We start from the raw sequence: 26,855 nt of genomic DNA on the forward strand, positions 1-26,855 counted from the left end.
AAACAAAAGTCATTAATCACTATAGGTACAAATGACCTTTTTTTTGCATATAAAATTCTGAAGAGCATAATTATTTGCGAGAGTGAGGAGATTCTTCTTTACATGCAATCGTTAAAATGGCATTCAGGACGGTGATTCCTAATTTGCTGAGAGAATTGGCATCTATGTAATTAGCCTAGACATTACCTCTGTGGTGTGAATAGACTAATGCCTTCCAGCTATTGTAGCCAAGGATTAAAAGGGCTTTCCTTTTACTCTGACCACGAATGCCCCAATTCAGATTTCATATAGTTTGACATTTCCTATAGTTTCTGTTACTTTGGTGTCTTCCCATTAGGGTGAAGGGGGATGGTTGTTATCCAATATCATATTCATCAAATATTGGGACAAAGCAGTGTCTGCTTTCACCATTTCTTCTCAAATGGTCTTCTTCCCCCACTGACTGCCTAACAAATAATCTCACTCGTTTTCCTCTATGCTGATGTTTTGGGTCATTTTTCTAGTAACTTCACTGCAGCAGTGTAACTCAAGAATCAGCATAACTGGCCCCATTTGAATTTTCTTCTACCATCCCTTTATCCTTTGTTCAAGAAATTTTATACAGCAGCAGAAGCATGTAACAATCTGACTGGGCATTTTTATTTGTTATGACAACAGACAAAAATCTCCAGTTTTTGTTTTTTTTTTTTTTTTGGCTACATTGCATGGCTTGTAGGTTCTTAGTTCCCCGACCAGGGATCGAACCTGCACCCTCGGCCGTGAAAGCGCTGAGTCCTAAGCACTGGACTGCCAGGGAATTCCCTCAGATCTCCTGTTTTTAGTATAAATATGTCAGGTTTGGGGAAGCAGTGCTATTGGATTTATTTTGCTTTACCTTATCCCATGTGGGATCTTCGGGCATTGTTTGGCCCGTGGGTCAGGGGCACTTTGGTGTTCCTGGAAGTGAGCCCGAGGTGGTAGCATTTCACCCCTGGCAGCGCAGGGCGCGTGCCCGTCACCGGGTTGTGTCCTAGTCTCGGTCTCGCTGTGGGCCGTGGCTCCCATCAGGTCCCTGCTCTGAGGCTCCCTCTTCTTGCACGTGGGGCGGCCGGCATCCCACTGCTTTCCCATGAAGGAGGCAACGGCTGAGCCACTCATTTGAGGTTTCAAAGAGGCATGCGGGCAGGGACCCCTGGTTTCCACGCTCTGGTCTAGTTCTGCTCCTTTGCAGGAATCGCCAGAGCCGAAACCAGTCTGGGTGACGCTGTAGGAAGAGCTGTCGGGGGAGTTCGGTGGAGGCGGTGGGGAGACTTCACTTCCAGACTTCATGCGCGTGCTGAGGACGAGGACCTACACGTGTTCCAGCAGCTTCCGGGCTCCCGGCAGCTGGTGCCTGCTCTCTTCCTCCCCTCTGGTAGCTGAAGGGGACCCCGTTTTCAGCGCCGACCAGATGGTTCTGAAGACCAACGCGTGACCCCCCGGCCCTTCCGCGAGCTGCACTCAGGCGAGCGCCTGCCCTTCTGGGTCGCGTGGTGCCTGCTGCACCCAGAGCCCGTCTCCCTTTGCGGTTTTGTTTCTTTGCCTCGGGGGCTGCAAGATGCTCTTGCTGAAAAAGCCCCCGGATCGGCTGCAGCCCAGCTGGGTTGCCTCTGCCATCGCTGCTGCCCACTGTCCTGCAGTGACCCGCAGGGTTTCCAAGGCCAGAGGTACAGCGAGTGGCACCTCGCCGCGGGAGCACACGCGAGTGTGGTGAGCTGCTGCCGGGAGACTGGGTTTGGTGGACTCCGGGATTCGGTGCTTTTTCCCCCTCAGCGTCATCCGTACTACCCCGCACTGATTTCGCGGCAGTGAGCTGTGTGGGAAAGCAGACGGTGATGCGAAGTGGTTTGACTGCAGCCCCCAGGCTGGGTGCTTTCGCCACCTGAAGTGTCTTTCGTGTTTGTCTTTTTCCCATGTTATCAGCCCCTGGTCTCAGGAGCTCACTGGGGTGGCAGAGGAGTCCTCACTGGGATCCGATTGATTATTATAATCTTATTCCCCATGATTGTGTGCCGAAAGGGACATGCGTATTGGATTCATGATTTTCACGTCACCACTGACTTTAAAGTTTTCTGATCCAAAATAGGGTTCCCAGACCAGCATTGTCACCGTCCCCTGGGAACTTGTTGGAAATGCAGCTTGTTGGACCTCACCCCAAACTACTGAATCGGCAACTCTGGGGTTACCCCCCCCCCCACCAATATGTGTTTTAACAAGCCCTCCAGTAATTCTGATGTACTTGAGGGTTTGAGACCCACTGCTTTATTTATTTATTTTAAAAATTTTATTGGAGTACAGTTGATTGACAGTGTTGTTTCACGTGTACAGCAAAGTGGTTCAGTTATACATACACACATATTCATTCTTTTTTTAGATTCTTTTCCCATGGAGGTTATCACAGAGTATTGAGCAGAGTTCCCTGTGCTCTGCAGTAGGTCCTTGTTGGTTATCTGTCTTACATATAGTGGTGGGTATGTGTGGTTATCCCAAGCGTCTGGTTTATCCCCGCCACACACACACACATTTCCCCTCTGGTAGCCATAAGTTTGTTTTCAATATCTCTTTTTGTCTTGCAGATAAGTTCATTTGTTTCTTCTCTTCCTCCCTCCCTCCCTCCCTCCCTCCCTCCCTTCCCTCCTTTCTTATTAGATTCCAGAGGCCCCCTGTGTTAGATTAGTGCTGTCCAGCAGAACTTTGCAGTGATTGGAACGTTCTGTATTTGTGCTGTCCAGTATGGTAGCCACGAGTTACATGTGGCTGTCAAGGTCTTTAAATGTGGCTACTGTGACCAAGCAACTGAATTACTGATTGTATTTCATGTCTACTAATCTAGGTTTAAATTTATTTATTATTCTCTTTTTTTTAAAATACCTTTATCCAGTTTCCTCACCTCCCACCCCACCACCTCAGGACCGCTGGTGACCACAAATCTGATCTCTTTTGCTTTGAGGTTTTCTGGTGTGTTTTTGTTGTTGCTGTTGTTTTGTTTTTACAGATTCCGCATGTAAGTGAGATCATACAGTACTTGTCTCTCCTTGTGTGACTTACTTCACTTAGCATAATGCCCTCAAGGTCCATCCATGTTGTTGCACATGGTAGGGCTTCCTTCTTTTTTATGGCTAAATAGTATTCTGTTTTGTGTGTGTGTGTGTGTGAGAGAGAGAGAGAGAGAGAATGAATGTCTGTGTATCATATTTTCTTTATTCATCTGTCAACAGACAACTAGGTTGTTTCCATATCTTGGCTGTTGTGAATAATGCTGCAGGGAACATGGGGTGCAGATACCTCTTTGACATAGTGATTTTGTTTCCTTGGATTAAATACCTGGAAGTGGAATTGCTGGATCATATGATAGTTCTATTTTTAATTTTTTGAGGAACCTCCATACACCTTTTCCCTAGAGGCTGTGCCAACTTACATACCCATTCTAGATTGTTTGATTGATTCATTTATTTATGCATTCATTCATGCCGAGCCTCTCGGCACGCGGGATCTTAGTTCCCCGACCAGCGATCGGACCCGCGCCCCCTGCAGTGGAAGCGTGGAGTCTTAACCACTGGACCGCCAGGGAGGTCCCCCCACTCTAGATTTCAGTTGAAATAGCCACACATAACTAGTGGCTGCATCCTGGCCCGCCCAGCCCCAGAGCATCTCCTGCTGTTTATCATTGTGTGAATGAACTCCTAAAAGCCTTTAAGAAAATATGTTATTGATTGTGCAATGGTTAATTGTCTATCCTAGAACAAAATGCTCTTAGAGCGAAGCTCCAATTGCTACCACAGTAGTTGATTTAGGTTATGTTGGAGAAATGGTTGGCTGCTGTTAGCTAGTGGGGGAAGCATGTTCCTGAAGGTGACACTGATTTTGTGAATGCGCTTCATCTGTGCAGCGTCCGGTGGCTGCGCCTCTCCTGCATGTAACCGATGAGGACAGATACGTGTCCTTCTAGGAGGAGTTACGTGCTGTTCACGCGTAATGCTGGGTCAGTGGGTTCTTAGGGTTGAGCCTCTGGTCTGTCTGCTGTGTCCATCCGGTGCCCCCTGCCCCAGGGAGCTTTGTAAAGAGATGTTCATGGAGATTAGGCGAGCTCCGTTTTGCCCGCCGTCCCCGAGCCCCCCAGGCACTTCAGGTTTCTTGTCGTGGAGCCATTCAGAAACTGTGCAGTGGCTGATTGCTGAGTCTGGGCCGGTACATGGTTCTCTAGAAGAAACTCTAGAATAATTTTCAGGTTGTTAGATTGAGAAGGACTTGAAGGAAGAGAGGGTCTTCCTGGGCTTGTTAGTCTGAATAGTTACAAATGCCAGAGGATACGCCGAGATCAGTCTCTGGGCATACATAGTTCCTGGGGTGACGTGACGCCATCTTTGTCCCCTTTTCCAAAACACAGCAGGCGCTCTGGGCCTAGAGCATTCCCAGCGGTCACCGGTCCTCTGACCAAAGCAGAGGGTGGCATGTAGGAGACAGGGCACACCTGAGAGTCCTCAGGGGCCTTTCTGCAACCTCCTCTAGCAACTGAACTCTCAAAATTGAAGCAGCCATCATTGGTTAGACAGAAAATGACACTGAATTCTCTGTCATAAGCAAAGTTCTGCATGGCTGACCTTCCTAACTGAGGGCCCCATTTGTTGCATTATTTAAATCCATATCATTGATTTTCGCAATCCAGCTCTTCTTAGAATCCTAGAATGCTAAAGCCAGGTGGAACGGAATGTAGAAATGGTCATCATCCAGTCTTCTTTTTTTACTGGAGGAAACGGATGCCCAGAGAGGTTGTGAGTTGAGTTAAGGACACACAGCAAGTTCAGGGCTGATCGGGGAGTACAGAGCCAGCCCGGGATGAGCAGGCCAGGCCTCCTGGGTTCTTCGATTACACGGCCCCTCTGTTTCTTTTGTGGACTCAGCTCCTTGTTGTCTGTAGGCTGCGTGTGTACTGCTGGGGGGTCCTGGTCAGAAGCTGGACAGAGGGATGAAAAAGGAACATTTCAGATGCGTGGTAAGAAATATATGGATGCTCACTGCTTAGTTATATTTTATTGATTTTTATTTATTTTTTATTTTTGGCTGCATTGGGTCTTCGTTGTTGCACTGGCTTTCTCTAGTTGCAGCAAGCGGGGGCCACTCTTCGGTGCAGTGTGCGGGCTTCTCATTGCGGTGGCTTCTCTTGTTGAGGAGCACGGGCTCTAGGTGTGCGGGCTTCAGTAGTTGTGGCACGCGGGCTTCAGTAGTTGTGGCGCGCAGGCTCAGTAGTTGTGGTGCACAGGCTTAGTTGCTCCGCGGCATGTGGGATCTTCCCGGACCAGGGCTCAAACCCGTGTCTCCTGCATTGGCAGGCGAATTCTTAACCATTGCGCCACCAGGGAAGTCCCTGCTTAGTTATATTTTAAAATGCTACTTCTTGCTAGCATGTCACGTAGCTGTTTTGAAAATTCCACCAGGATATTCTGACTGGTGACACATTGCTGCTCCCTTTTTATAATAGCTTTTTGTAAATTGTTGGTGGATCTGCGTATATGATTTAGTTACTGCACAGCTGTTACTCACATTGTTAACTGGTTATTTTTTTATGGACAGTTTTGTTGGGATTAGTTTGCTTTCCAAGCACTAGACCTGTCTCCATTGATGACTCTGATACCCCTTCTTTTGTAACTTACTTTCTTTAAATAGCGTGCCTCTGTTACTTTATCCCAAAAGTATTGAAACGCTAGGTGCTAAAAGTTTATGCTTCTGTGCACAAAATAGCATTCTCTAAATGTTTGTTGAAAGAGCGAAGGTTATCCCATCCAGATAGGTCTGAAGGTTAATTTCTTTTGGATTTAACTATGGCAGGGGAGGGGGGTTGGTTTCTGTAGTTTGGGAAGACTGTTAGCTGTGTAAGTTTTTCCCTTTCTTGTTTGAATGCAGTCTTTAGCAAAAAATTCACATGCGCACCAAAAATCTGGGAGAGGTTGAGTAAATTGAATGTGGGGTTATCGTTTGTGTCCACAAAACAAAGCCCTAAATCACATTTAGCATAATTTGTGGTTTTAAATTGGACTGATTTAGCAAGGAGAGTGAAATAATCTCTCATCCTGTCAAGAAAGGCGATACCTTCGGACCAGCCTTTAATTGCATTGGCAAAGTAACTTCAGGAAGGTGGCAGTAATTCTGGCTGCATTTTTCTTGGTTTGTGGTTAAATTGAGACCATCATTTTCTCCTGATTGCACTAACTTTCTTTATTGCTCTTCAAACTAATCAGATGAATGCACAAGGAGAGAAGCTTAGTGGTAGCTGCAGGGTAAACGGGGAAAGGGTGAAGTTTCTGAGCAGGGCTGTAATCATCTGTAGATTTGCACTTTACACACTTCAGGGTCCAGGTAGAGAGAACAGGTAAACGAACACCTAGAAACCTAGCAGGTACAGCCTGATGAACTTGTTCGTGGTCGTTTACACAAAGTGAATACCATTCATTCCCGCAAAAGTGTGTTATTGATGACACACCTAAAGACATATGCTTTTGCAGCCGTATGGTACAGATAGGGCTCACCTACATTCACGTTGGCATCGGAGAATGCGGTGCTGGAGGGCGTCCCCAGCTGCCTTGATTATCCCATTAAAACCTGCGCTTTTATCTCCATCCCCACAACCAGCCTCTTCAGTAAGTAACTAATCCACGCCTTCCTTATTTTCCATCTGCACCACTGCCTCTTCCCAAGTGTCTTAGTTCAGACTGATTTGTAATCTTCACAGTCCCTTCCTCCAGCAAATGTGTTTCTCTTAACTTTTACCAAACCTGCTTCCCTCTAAAAGAAATCAGGTCATCGATACCTTAGACATTTTATAAAGCTGAAAATGATGACTCAAAACTGTAACGAACTGTGTGCCTGCCGCTTTATTTCTCTTCCTCTGAGAGTTACCCACTGGAGTTATTGCAATGGCTGTCTTCTTAAATATCTCAGGTGTCTGTCTGGAAATGTTACGCACACCTTGGTCGTGGTTCTAAGCAAAGTGCCCCCAGATTTCCCCAGTCTTCTGGGGCACGCCTGGAGGGGGTGTTGGGATGGGAAGAAGATGTACTGACATAAGACATAACACTTCCTTCTCTTGTACCCAAGGCCCTTGTCCATGGCTTCAGTTACCTGAATAGTGTTGGTATGAAGAGTTTCCATGAACCGTGGCTGAGCTGGTGGCCCGTGACCAGTGTTTGTAGAAAGACTGAGTCAGCACATGGGGTAGATGAAGTACAATCTATTGCAAGGCTTTCTGCTGAGAGTTAGTACTTTTGAGGTAAAGCTGCCTTTGGCTTTTACATTTGTATTGGCAAGTATATACTCTAGGGAGGGAGGAACCTTTCAGCTCCCCCATGGTTTATAAAATAAACCACTCTTGACCTGCATACTCATATTCATATCATGCTACTGAGTTGGTTTTTCATACGGCTGTGTAACAGTGCCGTGATATGTTGCTAATCTGATATAAGGGGGGGTGTGTGTGTATTGATCAACGTGCAAAGGCCAGAGGCCAAAATCAGAAACTAAGTAGGTTGACTGTTTCATCAGTCACGGTTGAGTTTAAAAATCACTGTGGTTGAGTCCAGTGTTAAGAGCACGGCTCTTCAGATAACAGATTATTAAAACAGCTGATGGTACATTACTCGGGAAGGGGTGTGGAGTTTGCTGCCTTTCTTTTGGTGGAGATGTGAGGAAACCAAAAGGAAGAAGACAGTTGCACTTAGTAGACATTACATGACAATAATAAAAGTATAGTTTTACATCTAAGAGTTCTCATCACAAGGAAAAACATTTTTTTTCTTTTTTCTTTTGTACCTTCGTGAGATAATAGATGCTCACTAGCCTTATTGCGATAATCATGTTGTGTGTAAGTCAGATCATGATGCTGTACACCTGAAACTTATACAGGGCTGTATGTCAATTGTATCTCAATAAAACTGGAAGGAAAAAAATTAAAATTAAAAAAATAGAAGTAATGTTCACTTATAGACAGTTTATGGCACAGAAATCCTTTTCTGCCCTTTGAAGAAACATTTCCATGTCTACCGGGTGGTGAGCTACTACCTAAGAAACACCTGCAGAAATTAAGTAAGACGTATATCCGTGAACAAGATGGTCCTGCTGGAGTTCCATCTTTCTCTCATTTGGAAGGAAAACAAATGTTCCTGCATTCACACTCAGCATTTCTGTTTCCGTAGCTGTGCCACCAAACATAGCAGAACTGAAGAATTTGGAAGTGCTTAACTTTTTTAATAACCAGATTGAGGAGCTTCCCACGCAGATCAGCAGCCTTCAGAAACTCAAGCACCTGAATCTGGGGTGAGTCTCCTGAAGGGGAAGGGGAACTGAGAAGCGGAGGGGCTGAAAAAGGGGGGTGTGGGCAAGGGCGAGGGAGGGGTTTGCCATTCATAGGATTACATAGGAGAAGCTGATTTCTAATTTCTTTCTATACTTTAGGTTTTAAAAAAAGTTTTATTGTTTTAATACATCCTTCCAATGGCCTACATTACCGCATATCTATTCACCCACTAATTGAGAAGCTAATTGTTGCAATAAGGGAGTCTTTTTTTTACTGTATTTTGTTTCCAACAAAATTTTATTTCTGTTATGTTGACCGGGAAGGGACCTATTTGCATAGCTAGCATGAACTGTGCAGACCAGTTGTAACATGGTTGATTTTTTTCTCTCTGTGTAGTGTAGAAGTAGTGTCCAAAGCACCTTCCTTATCTGTGGATGGGAGGATACATTTCCTGACACTGCTTCATTGATTCTTACAATTTTTCTTAGATGTTATAATCCTGTGTTTCTCTTTATACAAAGGTGAAGAGAGGAGTTTTGATTCAGCTGAGGTTGCAGAATCAGGGTGCAGTGAATAATTATAATTCCTTGTGTTCTTATAATGCTTTACAGTTTTCAGAGTCCTCATTACTGGTGTTTGACCCTCTTAACAATTGGGAAGGAGGAAGGGCAGGCATTACTGCCTTCATTTTGTGGAAGGAAGCCAAGCCCTTTCCAAGAGGTTAAGTGACTTGCTGCTGATTGCCCCTGAGGTTAGTGGCTGAGCCCGGCAGAGAACCCCATTGTTGGGGGGTCCATGCCTTGTCCATCAGACACCATAGATGCCACCCAGAACTCGGATTTACTGAATTTCAGCTTCATTGTTGTAGCTGTTCAAGGAAACTGCCCACTCTTACCTCATCCTCTGTGTAGAATAATATATTCATTAAATTATAGCCACTAAGTGCTGTGATTCCGTTCGTGATTTACATGGCATGGCTATAGACGCGGGCCAGGTATTTATCAATTTACTAGGAAGCAATCATAAAAAAAAAAACCATCCATGGACTGATTTTTACTTTATGTTTTTCCACCAGGGGTCTGGTTAGACACTCTTAATTTGCTGTTCACTCTGGCTGAGAGACACTCTTTGTAAGCTCCGTGAGCATTCTTTTCTCCTAAGGTCTGAGGGGAAGTAGGGTTTAGAGGAGGGGAAAAGTCACTTGGTATCAGATAGCTTTTTCCTCCTACAAATAGAGAGACTGTATACCCATCTGGCAGAGCAGAAAAGAAAGGACCCTCCGTTTACATCTCTGATTTGAAAATTATGAAGTGCTAATATTTCATTTGCATATAAGAAAGAAGCTAAGACAAGACGTATGTACTAGACATGTATTCTTACTGTTAATCTCCTCATCGTTTACTAAGTGAGTTAATAGTTACAGGTAAGGTCCAAAATGGCGGAGAGAGAGTCAACTTCCACTAGACCTTGAGCCTCAGTAAACATCATTGTAACACATCAGCTAAATGACACACCCACAGGCATCATGATAGTTCTGAGGCCGACCATAAAAGGCCGAAAAGTGGGCGGGGGCCCAATTCCTGGAAATCCCCACCCCTTCCCCAAAATAGGTGGAATACTCCTCCCACTCATTAGCCTCTGAAATTACCCACCTCTAAAAAAACTGACAACCCTGTACCCTGGCATCTCTTGCCTTCTGAGATGACCCACACCCTGTCTGTAGAGTGTGTATCTCCCTGAATAAACCTTCTTTCACTAAAAAAAAAAAAAAAAAAAAAAAAACCTGCTAGGAATAGTACCTGGCACACAGTAAGCCGTACCTAAATGTTCACTTTTATCATCATCATTGTTTTATTTATGGGTTCATTTATCTCAGGACTATGTAATTGCCTTTTTTTTTTTTTAATTTATTTTTGGCTGCGTTGGGTCTTCGTTGCTGTGTGTGGGCTTCTCTTGTTGCAGAGCACGGGCTCTAGGCGTGCGGGCTCAGTAGTTGTGGCTCACGGGCTCTAGAGCGCAGGCTCAGTAGTTGTGGCGCACGGGCTTAGTTGCTCCCTGGCATGTGGGATCCTCCCGGACCAGGGCTCGAACCCGTGTCCCCTGCACTGGCGGGCGAATTCTCAACCACTGCGCCCCCAGGGGAGCCCTGTAATTGCCTTTTCTGCATCAGGAACCTTGTTTGTTTGGGGATCGAGGGTGAAAGTCACAGCCCCTGGCCTTCAGGATGGAGGCAGAGCGGCCGTCAGTGAGCAGGGCCGGGGTGCGGCTGGCTCCCTGAGTGTGGAAGGTCGTCAGACGGCAGTCGGAGGGAGCGACAGGGAGCACGTTAGCCTTCAGGTGGGAGTCTCGGAAGGGTTCCTGCAGGGGGTCGTGTTAGAGCCGAGACTCAAGGCTGAGAAGACTCACAGGAGAGGGAAGACGTCTCCGATTGCGAGCAGGGCTTCCGTTCCAGGAGTTGCAAGTTGCATGGGGCCGCTGAGCGTAAAGGGGGAGGCGGGGGGAGGCTCAGGAGGTGCGGCCAGGCAGAGAAGCACGCGAGTCTGCTGTGTGTTCCATGAGCGTGTCTTGAGCTCTCTGCCCTGTGCCGGGCGCTGTTCAGGTGCTGGCTGTCCAGCCCTCAGGGAGCGTACGTCACAGCTGGGGAGACAGCCTGTAGAGAAATAAATGTCTGTCGTGGCAGGGAGTCAGGTGCTAATGGAGGGCCTGTGTGTGTCAGGTGAAGGAGTTCTGGTCTTACCCTGCCGTTGGGGAGTGTGCACAGGGAAGCGGCGGGCATGAGACGAGCTGAGATGATTCGTATGAAGATCACGTGGAGGAGGGGTTAGAGGAGACCTGCAAGGCTGCTAGGTTAGCATTCCTGGTGAACTAGGGCAGGGAAGGTGAAGGCGGGGGAGGGATTTTATATGAAAAACAGATATAAGCGGTAAAATCGACGAGGCAGTACGGATGGGATGGGATGGGATGGGATGGGATGGGATGGGGTAGCTGATATAGAGGTATGGGTGGAGACAGCTTTGGGGGGAAGGTAATGAGCACAGGTTTTGTTTGGCTGGGTTCAGGACGCCTCCAGACAGAGTTGTAACCTTTCCTTTTTTTATCAGTCACATCTGAGTTGCCTCTTTGTCGTCTTTGGAGCTGTTTGCATTTTTGGCTCCTGGTGATTTATTGGTTGTGTAGCGCTTCCTGTGTTTAAGTACGCAGCTACACAGATGGGGTTGTCAGCGTTTGAACACAACTCTTAGTTCTCTGGGAAAGGAATTAAGATGAGTTTACACAAACGATACTTCTGTCCTCGAATGGCATGAAGAATTATACCTACATATCCCTGGTTAAGGCAAGGCACAGAGGACTCCTTAGAATATACAACCAGAATAATAAAAAAAAAAAAAAAACTACACACAGGAGACCCTATACAGCAGAGCAGTTAGGCCATGTGTAGGCATAATCCAAACTGCGCGTTCAACCAGAAGTTGATTTTGAAGTTTTATATCCTATTTGCTATTTATTCTGATGATCTCAAAACTGGAAAGGATTTTTGGGCCATCTGAATAAAGAGCGGAAAGTTGAATTATGCTCTTCGTTATTTGACAAAAAATGTAAAGCTACATAGGTTACAAGTTGATCATCATTTCGGGGATAACCTCATGGCAGGAGTGTCGTGCCAGCTATTCTGGAATAACTTTTGACCTAGTGAGATGATGAAGCTTATCTTGTAAAGACGTAAAAGTTTTCACTAAGCACAGTGTTCAATGTTCGTGGGTTTGTTTTTGTTTTTGTTTTTTTGTTTGTTTTTTTGGCTAAGTATGTGAGCACGTCATCTGTGGAGGAGAGAAAAATACTTGCCTTTCAGGCAAGAAGGTTTTATTGAATCAGGAGAAGCCCCAGGGGACCTCTGGAGATCAGAGTGCTCCAAAAGGGAAGTGCTCGTATGGGCCTTCCTGTAGCTTTTGAGGAGGAAAGAGAAAAGATGCCAAACAGCCTCTGACTCTCCGGTTTTATAAAGTTCTCCATCGTGCGTGGGTGTCTTCCCATTTCCATAAGCATTTGAAAAATGCTCACCTGCGAACAGAAGAACTTAAACCACTGGGCATGGTTGAGTCCTAAGCAGCTTTATCTTTAACACCTGCATCGACTGGAAATTCAGCAGATGGGGAAACCATCCTTGATGCTTCAGGTTCTCCACGGTCTCCTCAGCTGAGCTCGCCTCTTTGAGGCGGAGTCAAAATTTCTCTCAAACGTCCTGAAAACTAGCTGTAGTTACAGCCATCGTTTCTTGAGAACCTACTCGGGAGCCAGGAATTGCGTCAGGGGCTTCCCATGTCTTCTCTCTCCTCCTCCTGGCAGTCCTGCTGGGAGGGTATTGCTACCCTCCTCTTACAGTTGAGGAAATTGGATCTCAGAGAAGCCGAATAAGTTCCCCAAGGCCGCCCAGCCAGCAAGTGCTGGAGCTGGACCTCCGTCCCAGCTGTGTTCTTCCTCTCCCCTTGCTGTCACCTCTCAGGGCAACCTTGAGTGCTGGAGCTCTCAGAGGGACGCCTTAAAAAGAAGCAGCTCCCAGGGGGAGCGATACAGTTGGGAGACTGGGATGGACGTAGACACACTATATAAAATCGATAACTAATAAGGACCTACTGTAGAGCACAGGGAACTCTACTCAATACTCTGTAGTGACCGATATGGGAAAAGAATCTAAAAAAGAGGGGACATATGTAGGTGCATAACTGATGCACTTTGCTGTACAGCAGGAACTAACACAACATTATAAATCAACTCTACTCCAATACAAATTGGAAAAAAAAAAAAGGCAGCTCCCATGTGTAGCTGGAGATGGACGTGAGCGCCCCCTGCGGGGTAAGCAGTGCATGACAGTGCCTCCCTCGACAGTGCCAGGGACCCGGCTCTCCGGTCGCGGTGAGTGTGCTGGTGTCCAGAGGAACAGGTCCTGCGCTCCTGGCGTCACTGGCAGTGGAACCGACTCTGCTTCCAGGCCTCCTGAGGCATTTAAGTTAGGGCTTCCTTTCTGCCCTCCGGGTCGGCGGGCCCACTGCTGTCTCTGCTGCCGACTGCACAGGGGCTCTCCTGAGTTCCTGGCAGGTTGGGGGGATCAGTTTCTCGCTCAAGGAGGAAGAGAGCCTGCTGTTGAGTGGATTCTTGCCCCCCGGAGGGGGACAGGCTCAGGCTCACTCTAGGCTGGGGATTGGACAAGAGCGCTCTCTCTTTGGTGAGATGCCTCTTCCCGCTAAGAAAGTCTAAGCGTGGATTTCCCGCACCTTATGTTTCAAAAGTGTATTTCTGTGTTTGGAAAGAAAAACTTTATTGGTCGTTTTCAAAAATGGGTAACTTAGAGCAAGGTTTAAAGAAAGAAGTGCCTGATGTATCCTTCTGTGTCTTTCTCACGGTCTCTGATTCTTTTCCTCCAGTTTACTCAGCATCCTCACATTGGGGTCCAGGGATCAGGGGTGCCTTGGCCTCCACGAGTGCTGGGTGCTCTCAGATACCTGTCATTCTCATCAGTAGAGTCAGGGGTCCTTGGTACTTAACCTGTCTTAACCCGTGACTTCATCGCAGAATTCCAAGATCATTATAAGTACTGTCCTGCCGACATTCCACGATGGTTTTGAAGACCCAGGTGAAGCACTTGACATAAGTGTGCTTCACAAATGGTGAATTCATAGAAAATATTAGCTGTTAGCAGTATAGTAAATTGTGGTGGAGGTTATTTTGCTAAGTGTGAAGTTAACCTAAGACTTTATACCCGTCAAGAGGTGGACATCGCTTCTTTCTAGGTTTCTTTCTCTGCTATCAGCTATTTCTTCGGAGGCCTGGTTGGTGGGTGTGAACAGGGTTGTACCTCATGTGAGAAGGATTGGTGTCTAGAATTATTTTTAGTGTCACAGTCCCTCCCACCTTTCAATATTTGTCAGCCTTATATTAGATTAAAAAAAAGTTTTTTTTTAAATCGGGTCTTAAGTGTGTTCAAAGGGAACCACATTAAGAAAAATAAGAGTCTTGAAGAAAATACAACATAATAGGAAAATATTTTCCTTAGCTTTCCTTAGCTTTCATTGGGATGTATACATATATTTAAAAATTTTCAATTGTGATAAAATACGCATAACATAAAACACACCATTTTAACTATTTTAAGTGTGTGATTCAGAAGCAGTAAATATATTCACATTGCTGTGCAGACAGTCTCTGGAAGTTTCTCATCTTGCCAAACTGAAGCTCTATACCCATTAAACAACTCCCCACCCCCCCTCCCCCAGTCCCTGGCAACCTTGATTCTAATTAGAGATGATGTTGAACTACTATTAGTAGTTGCAAAACAGACCAAAAAAAAAAGTGATTTTTTGCGGGGGGCGTCTCCCATTGGGAGGAATACGTGAAAGCAAATGAAGCAGAAGTGTGAAAACTATGAGGCTTCATATGTATCTTTTTTTTATATATATAAATTTATTTATTTTTGGCTGTGTTGGGTCTTCGATGCTGCGCACGGGCTTTCTCTAGTTGCGGCGAGCAGGAGCTACTCATCGTTGCGGTGCGCGGGCTTCTCACTGTGGTGGCTTCTCTTGTTGCGGAGCACAGGCTCTAGGCGCATGGGCTTCAGTAGTTGTGGCACGTGGGCTTCAGTAGTTGTGGCTCGCGGGCTCCAGAGCGCAGGCTCAGTAGTTGTGGTGCACGGTCTTAGTTGCTCCCTGGTATGTGGGATCTTCCCGGACCAGGGCTCGAACCCGTGTCCCCTGCATTGGCAGGCGGATTCTTAACCACTGCGCCACCAGGGAAGCCCTTGTTTTTTTTGAAATAGATCTTTATTGGAGTATAATTGCTTCGTAATACTGTGTTAGTTTCTGTTGCACAACAAAGCGAATCAGCCATATGCATACACATGTCCCCATATCCCCTCCCTCCCATCCTCCCTATCCCACCCCTCTAGGTCTTCGCAAAGCACCGAGCCGATCTCCCTGTGCTATGCTGCTGCTTCCCACCAGCCAACTATTTTACATTTGGTAGTGTATGTATGTTGATGCTACTCTCACTTTGCCCCAGCTTTGCCCTCCCACCCCACGTCCTCAAGTCCATTCTCTATGTCTACCTCTTTATTCCTGCCCTGCCACTAGGTTCATCAGTACTATTTTTTTTTTTTTTAGATTCCATATGTATGTGTTAGCATACGGTATTTGTTTTTCTCTTTCTGACTTACTTCACTCTGTATGACAGACTCTTGGTCCATCCACCTCACTACAAATAACTCAATTTCGTTTCTTCTTTTGGCTGAGTAATATTCCATTGTATATATGTGCCACATCTTCTTTATCCACCAATATCACTGATGGACATAGTTGTAAAAATCCTGAACAAAATACTAGCAAATAGAATCCAATAGCACATTAAAAGGATCATACACCATGATCAAGTGGGATTTATCCCAGGGATGCAAGGATTCTCCAATATACGCAAATCAATCAATGTGATACACCATATTAACAAATTAAGGAATACAAACCATATGATCATCTCAATAGATGCAGAAAAAGCTTTTGACAAAATTCAACACCGATTTATGATAAAAACTGTCCAGAAAATGGGCATAGAGGGAACCTACTTCAACATAATAGAGGCCATATATGACAAACCCACAGCAAGCATCATACTCAGTGGTGAAAAACTGAAAGCATTTCCTCTAAGATCAGGAACAAGACAAGGATGTCCACTCTCACCACTATTATTCAACATAGTTTTGGAAGTTTTAGGCACAGTAATCAGAGAAGAAAAAGAAATAAAAGGAATACAAATTGGAAAAGAAGAAGTAAAACTGTCACTGTTTGCAGATGACGTGATACTATACGTAGAAAATCCTAAAGATGCCACCAGGAAACTACTAGAACTAATCATATGCACCTTTGGAGGTCTTATTATTGCTACGTTCATAAGGAAGTTTTTCTCCAGAAGGATGGATATTTTGTGATGTTCTAATTTTCTGTGTAAAACGATGACTGAGCATCACCTTTGGAGAAAGTGACAACTAAGACATTTTCAAATGTTTCATGAACGTGTAGATTCTCTGACTAGAATTACTAGGCTGGTTAAAATAACGTAAAGTGGTTGGAATTATGGCAGTCTTTTGAGCTTTGAGCCTCTCACGTGCGGCTCTTAGGCCCGTGACACAGAGGTGATTTGAGTAGTCTGTATAAATACACGTTTTGTGTATGACGTCTTGCATTTTTTCCCCCTAACAACAGCATGAATAGACTCAACACTCTGCCTCGAGGATTTGGATCGCTCCCAGCTCTGGAGGTCCTTGATTTGACTTACAACAACTTGAATGAAAATTCTCTTCCCGGAAACTTCTTCTACCTGAGTAAGAAACTTTTAGTTCTGTAAATCTCCTTAAAATGGTCCGTTGCGTTCTAAACGGGAAATTTATTTGCCAGGGCCCAAACTCCAAGAGAAATTATTGGACAGATACATTTTTTTCCCTTCAGATTCCTTTGAATATTCCCTCATAGCTCAGCAGTATGTATACTTGATATATCGTGATCTGACACCATTGCACTCAAGTGGACTTGGTAATGTCATATTAACTTTCTGAGAGAGATTTTTACCTAAATGAGATCAAGTCTCACATTTAGCTAAGAGAGCTTGACTTTCTTTTTAAAGAGCATGCAAAAGACATAATGCGTGTCTTCTTCCTGTATTGCTGTTAACTCTTTGTAGGCTTTTTGCCCAAAGATATTCCAATCAGTTAGTTATAAAAATATCCATTAATAAACCACTAACAGAATTTTAAACATTTCTAGCCAGGATTCTTGTTTTAAGCCTTTTAAAAAGTGTTTTTATTGACGTAGTCTATTTTGTCTATAGCATACCATCAGACATTAAGAAATTGTTAGTCACATATGAACACACTTTATCCTTTTATATGCAAACACATTTCTTGCTGCAGATGCTTGTGAAAAATAGGAAAAACCGGTTTTCCCGAGGACTTGTGAAATCTTTAGGAAAGAGTTGCTGTCTTTAAGTAAATGTTCTGCCTCTCCAAATAGTGACAAGCTGACCTCGAGGAATTCTGACTTTGCTGAGTTAGTCTTTAAAGTTTCATTTTTTATCTTATGTATATCCTTTATCCCAGACTTTGTCAAGCATGTGAAACCAACTTTAACATGTTCTCTTGGGCCACGGAAGAAATTGTTTTTCTCATGTATATTAACATACAGTTCTGTCGAATTTTAAGACATTAGAATGTAATTGAATACCTGTAAACAAATTAAACGTACGTCTGATTGTACATCCCCCTTTTGGTTAAGGATAAAAATGTGCCTTAGGATTTTTGCCTTCAGTAGTTTGGGGACTGTTATCAGTGTATAATATCGTGAACAAATTTCTGATTACCGATATGATGCCTACGTTAGGGTTTTCTCTATTTTTAAACTCCACTTCATTATTTTAACGCCTTCGTCTTCATTTATTTTTGTGGTTAAGGCTGTAGAAACAAGTAATAATAATTAGTCTGATGATAGAAACAGTGAACGGCTATTTTGGCCTCCATCACCGGACAGCCTTTTGGTTATTTATTTATGTTTTGACCTAGTTCTGTTTACACGAACGAGCCCTCTGGCCCCAAGCATTGATAGAAGTGACACCGTGGTTTTCTTGGTTTCACTCTGGATGCAGATCAAGGCATACATGTGAATCGGAAGTAATCGAAGAAAAATAGCTATCTCTTCTGAAAGCATATTGAAACCCTGTGCCAGAAACTGCTGGTGCCCATACGTTGTTAATTTCCTCAGTCCTCCTGGATATAGATGTTTTCCCGAACGCACCAGCTGCACAATAAGCCAGTAAATCTAAGTTTGACCTGCTTGTTACTATCCCGAGCCCTAGGTATGTCACAGGCTTTTCACCACGCCAGGGTTATTAATCAAAGCTGACTCCCTTGTATCGATCCGACCTCAAACGGTTGGGTTCCTTGCCACCCTGTTTATATATCGCTGTTTAACTTGCAGCCACCCTGCGTGCACTCTATCTAAGTGACAACGATTTTGAAATCCTGCCGCCTGATATTGGGAAACTCACGAAGTTGCAGATAGTAAGTAATTTATCTAAATTCTTAGAAAATCAGTTCACTCCTGCAGCCCTTGTAGGGGTGGAATCAAGGCAATTTGAGTCAGAGTACGGTTTGTTTTGGAATAAAACCACTACCCCCTGAGACCGTTTTCTCGCATGTCTGCAGACACTTGTAAATAAATTGAAAGGACTGAGCCTTCGAAGAAGAGAGGGCAGGGGTGAGGAGAGAGTTTCTGTCGAGCGCCTCTTTACGTGAAAATTGTTTTGACAACCGCTTGTTTCTCTTCTGTTTAGCTCAGCCTTAGGGATAATGACCTGATCTCGCTGCCTAAGGAAATCGGGGAGCTTACTCAGCTTAAGGAGCTCCACATTCAGGGGAACCGTCTGACTGTTCTGCCCCCAGAACTAGGTAAGGTGGCTGATGAATGGTCCGCGTTCTGGCTTTAATTAATAATAATGATCCCAGCGCAGCAACTCTGAAAAGCCCTCTCTCCTCTTCTCGGCAAGAACCCTCCACCGAGGCACCCAATTCTGCCTTTCTAGTAGCATTTGTCATTGACCAGAGTTTAGCTGTTCTGGGTTTGTCCTGCTTGATGCCGTGTTGAGCGGCTGTAGCTCCCAGTGTCTTGAAACTGCTGATGGAAGATGACCCAGCTCGGCTGCCTGCCTGGTGCCGTGGAAGGAGCCTGGGATGAGTAGTAATGGTCTTACCCAGGGCTCCTCCTTTACCAGTGGTGGTGATGGCTTTTTTTAAAAAAAAAATATCTAACCATCACTCTTATTTTTTGGGGGGATCTGTTAATTTTTTATTTTAATCCCTTGAAAACTTTTACCAAATAGTTAAAGTATTTATGACAGCTGCTTAAAAATACCATTTGCAGTCATGAATTTGGTTCTCTCCTAAAGCCATCTCCAGTGGCATTGGCTAAATATGTTCTAGCTGGGAGTTCCTCGGGCCTACTGCCATGGCCCCTGAATCTTCGTACTCTGGTCATTCATATGGCTCTGGGTGACCTTGTGACCTTCCTTGGAAATAACGTCCAAACCAGTTATTCTGTTACTGAGGTTATGCTGCCCTTCTGGAAAAGTTTCATGAGTCCTCCTCTCTTTTCTCGTGGGGACTCTGGGTATCCTCCCATTTCTTCAATACATTGAACTGTATTGCTTCTCAAACTATGACTATTTGCTTTTTTGGTCCAAAATAAAACAATTTTATTTATTTATTTATTAATTTTTATTGAAGTAGAGTTGATTTACAATATTGTGTTAATTTCTGCTACACAGCAAAGTGACTCAGTTGTACACATATATATAGATAGTTAGACAGATATCTTCTTTTTCATATTCTTTTCCATTATGGTTTGCCACAGAATATTGAATATAGTTCCCTGTGCTATACAGTAGGACCTTGTTGTTTATCCGTCCTATATATACTAGTTTGCAGCTACTAATACCAAACTCCCATTCCTTCCCCGCCCTCCCCTTGGTAACCACAAGTCTCTTTTCTATATCTGCGAAATAACACAATTTTTAAAAACACATTTGACCCAGCATTCTTTGAGGAAGTACCTCAAATGAGTCTGGTGCTTTTAAAGAGGGCAGTTATTATAAACCAGCTTGTGAGCTCCATGAGAGAGGGGTTTTATCTTTGTTCCCTGCTATGTCCCCAGCACCTCCCACGTGCTAGGAATGAGGTAACTTCTCAAGGGATAAGCACTGAATGAGTTCATGAAACAAGGACCTCAGATAGCAAGATGTTGGGAAGGCTACAAGCGGGCTGAGTTTGGCTTCTGTCCAGAGCTGGGCTGTCCGCTGTGGAAGCCGTGAGCCACACTTCAAATGTTCAGTAGCCACATGTGGCTTGTGGCTTCCTTACAGGAAAATGCAGATATAGAACATTTCCATGGGGCAGAAAGCTCTGCTGAGCTGCATTAGTCTAAAAGGGAAAGCATTCACCCGGTTCCACGGAACAAACACAGAGTTTCGCCCCTACATCCCCATCTTCTGTAGCTCCTTTGTTGCTGTAAAAGCTCTTGAATTCGTACTGATTTTAAGGGCTGCGGAGTAACTCGGTGCCGTCTCTTCACTGAGTTACGGGTCATCCAGTCCTGCTTAAGGAGCAGGCTACGGGATCAAGAGAAGATGTTTACAAGGGCAAAAAACCTTCTTTCCAAAAGAGAGATTCTAGGCAGTGATTTGCCAACCGCAGATGTTGGCAGTAGTAATTCCTGGGGAGCTTTCGCAGAATATAGATACCTGCTCCCTCCCCAGTGTACTGAGTCAGATCTCCAATTCTTGGAGACCAATTCTTGTGTAATTTGGTAAAATTTACTTAGCGCTTCTGACATGCGTCCTTGATTAGTGTGACGAGGAGAAGTGAAAAAAAATGTGCGTTTTGTTTTATTTCATTTTTCAAGCAATGAGGCGGTGTAGGGCACTGGATTAATCAGTGATTTCTATCAGCTAATAATTTGGTAGAAAAATACCTAGTTGAACCTACACATACCTGTGTACCTTTATATTTTTAAATTTCACATTGGTCTTCCTATTTATATACTGCACGTAGTCACATTTGTCTAACATTTCTGTTGTGCTCTCCAATACCAAATTATATATATTTTTTATTCAGGACTAGAATTGAGGAGAAAGTCTTTAAATGAGTTTATTTTTGCTAGCCTTACCTGGAAAAGCTTCATCTCAGCATCTGCCTGGTGGCACTTTTCCCAAACTGCAGGCAAACACTTAGCTGGAAATAAATGGTAAACCCCTATCTAAGATGAAGACAGGTGTATTATTTTTGAACGGTGATCTTTTTTTTAAGTCAAGAATACTATAATAGATAGTACTATAATAATAGTTATTATAGGAATATGTATTAAGGCCTCGTGTGCCAAGGCACTGTGTTAAGTGCTTTTCCTGCATTGTCTCCAGTAATTGTCCTAAGAATAGTAAGTGGACTTTTTAGAGGTGAGGAAACTAAGGCTTAGAAAGGGTTGGTGACATTTCCGAAGGGACACAGTGAGTCACGGAGGCAAGACTTGAATCCTGACAGCCTCTTTTGCAGGTCCGTGTTCCTAACCGCTGTGGCTCACTCCTTCCCATCTGTGTGCCAGTGCGAGGATTCCTAGAAAGCAGATTCCAAGTGTGAACAAAGCACAACACCTGCTCACTTCCCCAGATGATGGCAGAAGGAGAGGAGGTTCAGTGTGGCAGGTTGTGTGGCTGGCTGTGCAGGTGTATGAGCAGCAGGGCTAGAATAACACTTGGCAAAATGCAGAGGCGGTGACCTCTGCAGAAGGAATTGCTGTTCTGCGCTTCCGTTCCAAGCCAGTTGCATTGTTGCTCTGGTTCTCTCCCCCTGGTAACCACCCAACTGCAGTAGGAATGTCTTCGTTTGTCTGTGTACCTGGTACCCAGGGTGGTCGTCCGGAGCTGCCCTGGCTGGCGGCTGAGCAGTGCTAGGGACTGTGGACTGGAAGCTTCTTGTAATCTGTCCCTACGGCAGGGTTGCTTCTGGATGTGTTCTAAAGGGTGGCTAATGATCTCTCCCCTGTATATTCACTTTTTACATATCTGAGTAAACAAGGTAAATGCTTTTGAGACTGCTGTGGAATTTCCTCTGAAAGTAAACTTGGAGTTTATTAACTTGAAACCTTGTTGGTAAGGTTTGAAGCAGGCAAGGGAATCTGGATGAATTCTGACTTGTTAGGTCTAAGAACATGCAGGGACACTGCAAAATAAAGTCAGGGGCTGGGTTGGAGTTTTAATATGTAATTGTATTACTTTTTTTCGTTGTACATCCTTGAATAATTTACTTTAACTGTTATGTCTGGTTCCTAAACAGTAAATCACTTGATTTTTATGTTAATCGGTATACCTGTAGAAAATCAGATACAAGGTGGATCTGTCATTTACCCATCCATTTCCTCATTCGGTCAAATATAATTAAGTTCCTGCTTTAGGCCAGGTTTTGTTTCCAAGGAAACAAACTTTTCCAGTAACGTGGAATTCACTTATCCAGCAACTGTTTACTGAGTCCCTACTTCATGTTTTATTTCTGGGGGATATACAACAAGAGACAAAACACCCCTTCTGACTTTTTAGTGGGGGAGGGAGGATGGACGGATGGATGGATGGATAGATAGAAAGCATAAGAGATAATGTGAAATGCCCCGGGAAAAAACTAAGAATGGAAGAGAGTGTTTAAATGGGGGGGGGGTGGCATTACTCTGTTATTGGGAGTCGATAAAGAAAGCCCCGTCGTAAGTTGGTGTCATTTAGCCAGAGACCTAAGGCAGGGAGGGACCTTTCCGGGTAGAGGCAAAGGCCGGTGCAGAAGTCCTGAGATGGGCTTGTGTGTTGAGGAACAGCACCAGGACTCGTGTGGCTGGAGCTAAGTGAGTGAGGGGGAGAGCTGGAAGAGATGGGCTTAGGCAGGAAGTGGGGACCCGACGACCTGGAACTGTAAGGGCGCTGTAAGGACCCTGGGTTTTACTCTGAGTGAGACGCTCTGGTAAAGGCTGAATAATGCCCTCCCCCCTCCATCACTGGAATCTGGGAATAGGCTAGTTTGCATGGTAAAGGGACTTTGCCAATGCAAGGTCGCATCTTGAGGTGGGGAGATGATCCTGGGTTCCCCAGGCGAGCCCAGTGTAATGGTGAGGGCCCCTCGGAAGAGGGAGACAGGAGGGCCAGGGACGGCAGCAGGTGTGATGACGGAGTCACGAGGCTGGAGTCGGGTGTGGAAGGGGCCGTGAGCCGAGGGCTGTGGGCACCCTCCAGAAGCTGCAGGAGGCTAGGGCACGAACTTTCCCCCGAAGCCTCCAGAAGGAAGGCAGCCCTTCTGCTTTCATCCAGGTGGTGGCAACGGTTAGGGTCCGGCTGTGTTTCAGAGGCAAAACTAATGGGAACTGTCGAGGATTTGGATGAGGAGGAGAGAGCGAGGAGTGGGAGGTCTGAGGGAACGAAAAGGACGGGGAAGATGGTGGGGAGGGAGGCTTGGGGGGTGGGAGGAGAGGGCTGGTCGTGAGCTGAGTTTTGGGTACCTTCAGTCTGAGACGCTTTTTGGATATCGAATCAAGAAGGCGACTGGCTGTTAGAATCTGGAGCTCAGAAGAGAGGCCTGGGGCACTTACAGCTGTGGGCGTCGTCAACGTGAACATAGTGCCACAGGTTGGACGAGGTCCCTGGGACGTGACCGGAGAGGGCAGAAGATAGAGCCGTGAAGCACACTGGTTCCTAAACCCCAAAGCCAGAAGGAAGGATCAGGGACCTTCAAGGGTCGGGCTGGCTCTTAGGCCCGTCTCTGTGGCCAAGTCAGGGACTGTGGCCTCCCCACTGTGAGTGCAGTGAGAACGCTTTGGCTTCGTAGGAAACATTTTTTCCTGACACGTGCAGCTAACTCTGCCAGTGAAGGGGTGAAACAGACAGGATTGACATCTTCTGCTGAGCCTGCCTGAACCCGGAAGTCTCTTTCGGACCAGCCCGCCTCTCTTTCTATCAGTGAAGAGCAGCACGGTGACTGACTGAAGCGTCCGCCCCTTTTAATGAGCGGAAGAAGTAATCAGTGCAGTGGAGACACGGCCTGCGTTGGTGGGGGAGGAGCGGACACAGACAGCCTGACCAGTCCTCAGAGCAGCAGATAAAGCCCCCAGGTAGACAGCCTCACAGTGATCTCACAGCCGGCGGCTCCACGAGCAGTAGATTCTGTTCCGATTTTGTATTTTCTCACTCGTGTATGAGACTTCTGGGTCTTAGGAGCCGAAGGTGTGAAGTGTGTGTTTTTACCTGGTCTCTCCTTCCTAAGTTTTCCAGGATTCCGTTCCTTGCACTTGGTGGAGTCATTTCTGGCTTCTTGGCTTCTAGACAGTCCTGGGACCTCTCCTCCTGCATTTGTCAGCCAGGTCACTGCCTTTGGAGAAGGAAGTCGTGTTGGTCAGCCAGGCGTGCAACAAAGCAATGTTTCTAGATGTCAGAACCTCACGTGCAGCGATCTTCACAGCGTACGGAAGGGTCACGTGCGTTGCTACACATACCTGGGCCTCGCTGGCTTAGTCTCCTGCTCTCTGCACCACGAATCAGTAGTTTGTATTGCAGAAATATGAGGAGCTTATGTATTGTCTCTAGCATATTTGTGAAGAGTGGAAACAAGTATTAACCCCATTCAGAGAGTAAGTGGTGTCATGAATTGTGAGCTTCCTTCTAATGGTATTCTCCGGGGTGAGCAGAATTAAGAAAGAGGGGGGATACCCATCTCAAGTGCTTCCAGTTAACACCTCTTAATCCTTTTCTTAATGATGTTGAGAAGCTAAAGAAAAGTACTTCCTCTCCTGTGGCTGGAGAGAAGGAAACACAGTGTGCTCTTTTTGGTCAGTTAAGTCGCTGATTATAAATGTCTTATGGCTTCATGCTATTGTCACTCTGTCAGTTGCCAGGTATCTTATCGAGAGGGTTAAAACACGTTTTAATTTATATAGTAGGTTATAGTTCGTCTCCTCATCACTAGGCTTCGGTTCAGATCTCACTCTCCCAGTTCCTTGCTCTGCGACTGTGGACAAGTTATTTTACCCTCTATGCCTCCTGTAGAATGAGGGTAATAGTAGTCCCTTCTCGTAGTATTGATGTGAGGATTAAAAGAATAATACACACACACACACACACACAGTGGATTTTTATACTATTAAACGTTGACTGTTTAGAGGCTGAGTACTTGGTTGAGAGGCAACGGCTGAGAAAGTCCAAAAGCCAGTCTCCAACACACTGTGATTAGTTGGGTAAAAGAAAGGCTGAGACTTAGCCTGCAGTGGGAAAGGTGAGAGAAAGCAAAGGGGTGTCAGAGGGGACTCGCCAGGGAAGAGAAGTGGGGAGGAGAGGGTGAGGACTCCACGTGGCCAACACGCGTGGCAGACAGGAGGTCTGGCAAGAAGGGTTTCACTGCCATCCTTTCAGTCCCATCATCATCAGTTTCCTGATACACGTTTGATTTCACAGATGATTTTCCAAGCTCTGCCCTTTTTGTGAGTTTTATAATTGAGGCTGGGAGCAGGTCACCGGGTTCTTCTACTTAGAAAGCTCTGTGGTTAGCTTGTTGCTTGGTTGCTTCATTCACTCATTCATTCATTCACTTCTTGACTTTGGATGTCCTTTGTAAGACTGTGAACTTGTCCGAAGTATTGAATACTTAGGAGTGCTTGCTCTAGCTCCCTTCTTCATCCCATGGTAAGGTCTTAAACTGCCTCCCTGCAGGAGATAACTTGGTTTTCCAGTGGTTTAATTTCTCACTGTCTTATGTGACCTTTTGTGACACTGCTCGTTTCATTGACGATTTTTTCCTTCTCCCAGAACTCTTGATAACCACCGTTCTAATTGTTTTCATTTTTTAACGTTACTGATGTGTGCATACACTGTAATCCTTTTGTCACTTGTCTGCATATTAGTGATGCAGGCTTGAAGCTCATTAAATAAATCCATCTTTCTAAATCTTTCTTATTTTGTTATACATTAAACACATTAAAGATCTAGAACAAAGGGAGACTTTTGTGGACCTGGGCAAACTAGTTTAGCTATCATGTGAAATCTTTTAACTGTTTTCTTGAGAAAAGATGTAATGGCAGTTACAAAACTATCTCCAGAATAATCAGATACAAAGAGCATAATAAATTAAACAAATTTTTTTTAGTCCAGATTCTCTCTTCTGGATTAGCAGCCTTATATTGTTATTGGAATTGGTTTACTCTGCCTAAATCCTGTTATTTGTGAAAGGTAGAGATAGGTCATGGTCTGTCTGATTAGGTTAAGTAAGGAGTACTGCTGAATTGGCCCTCTTCTTGGTTTTGTTGACATGTCCATCTTAAGACGTATGAATGAAATCAAGACATGGGACAGCATAGTTGAGAGGGTGGTGGGTGGCGTCCAGTGGCCTGGGTCACCGTCCTGTCTCCATGCACCCCAAGACAGATGACCTTGAGCAAGTCACTTACCCACATGTTAATCACTGGCCATAGTGATAGCAGCTGGCTTTTTTCCAACTGGGGTGCACTTTCTAGTTCACCAAGATCCTCACCTGAGCCTCTGAATATTCCTCATTAAACAGAAATGGAGAAATTATGTAACAGGGTTATACAGTATTTTGTATATTTTGTTTTCCTTTTAAAATTAATTTGTAAGATACAAAAATAAAACACAATATCAGTATCCTGTGAGTCAGAACAATTGTAGGCTTCATAAGATTTAGTTCGGAATGCTGCCCGCGGCGTGGTCTGGAGAGCGGTGCGCAAGTTTCAGATTACATGATAAACATAATCTCATTTCAAACTCAATTTATGTAGAAGATATCAAGAATTTGAGACTTTTGGAAGCGTTAGTCCCCTCACTCACGTTACTGTTTCTTTTGCTTTTCTTACTACATTGATTTCACTGGCCCCTGTAGACACTTGTGTTTGCAAAGCCCAGGTTACTTCTGGACCCAGACTTGTAACATGGA

The 26,855-nt window shown here is 45.0% G+C and overlaps 1 protein-coding gene across 2 annotated transcripts in view; it reads left to right on the forward strand.

Annotated features, from left to right (window-relative positions):
* Positions 1–26,855, forward strand: part of RSU1 (Ras suppressor protein 1) — a 199,305-nt gene that overhangs the window by 35,934 nt on the left and 136,516 nt on the right. For both annotated transcript variants that reach the window (XM_059915276.1, XM_059915274.1), the window contains exons 4-7: positions 8,205–8,325; positions 16,549–16,667; positions 18,313–18,395; positions 18,668–18,782. In XM_059915276.1, coding sequence (XP_059771259.1) covers positions 8,205–8,325; positions 16,549–16,667; positions 18,313–18,395; positions 18,668–18,782 — 438 coding nt within the window. The remainder of the gene's footprint in view (positions 1–8,204; positions 8,326–16,548; positions 16,668–18,312; positions 18,396–18,667; positions 18,783–26,855) is intronic.

The sequence above is a fragment of the Balaenoptera ricei genome, chromosome 2 (genome assembly GCF_028023285.1).
Source record: "Balaenoptera ricei isolate mBalRic1 chromosome 2, mBalRic1.hap2, whole genome shotgun sequence".
Classification (NCBI taxonomy): domain Eukaryota; kingdom Metazoa; phylum Chordata; class Mammalia; order Artiodactyla; family Balaenopteridae; genus Balaenoptera; species Balaenoptera ricei.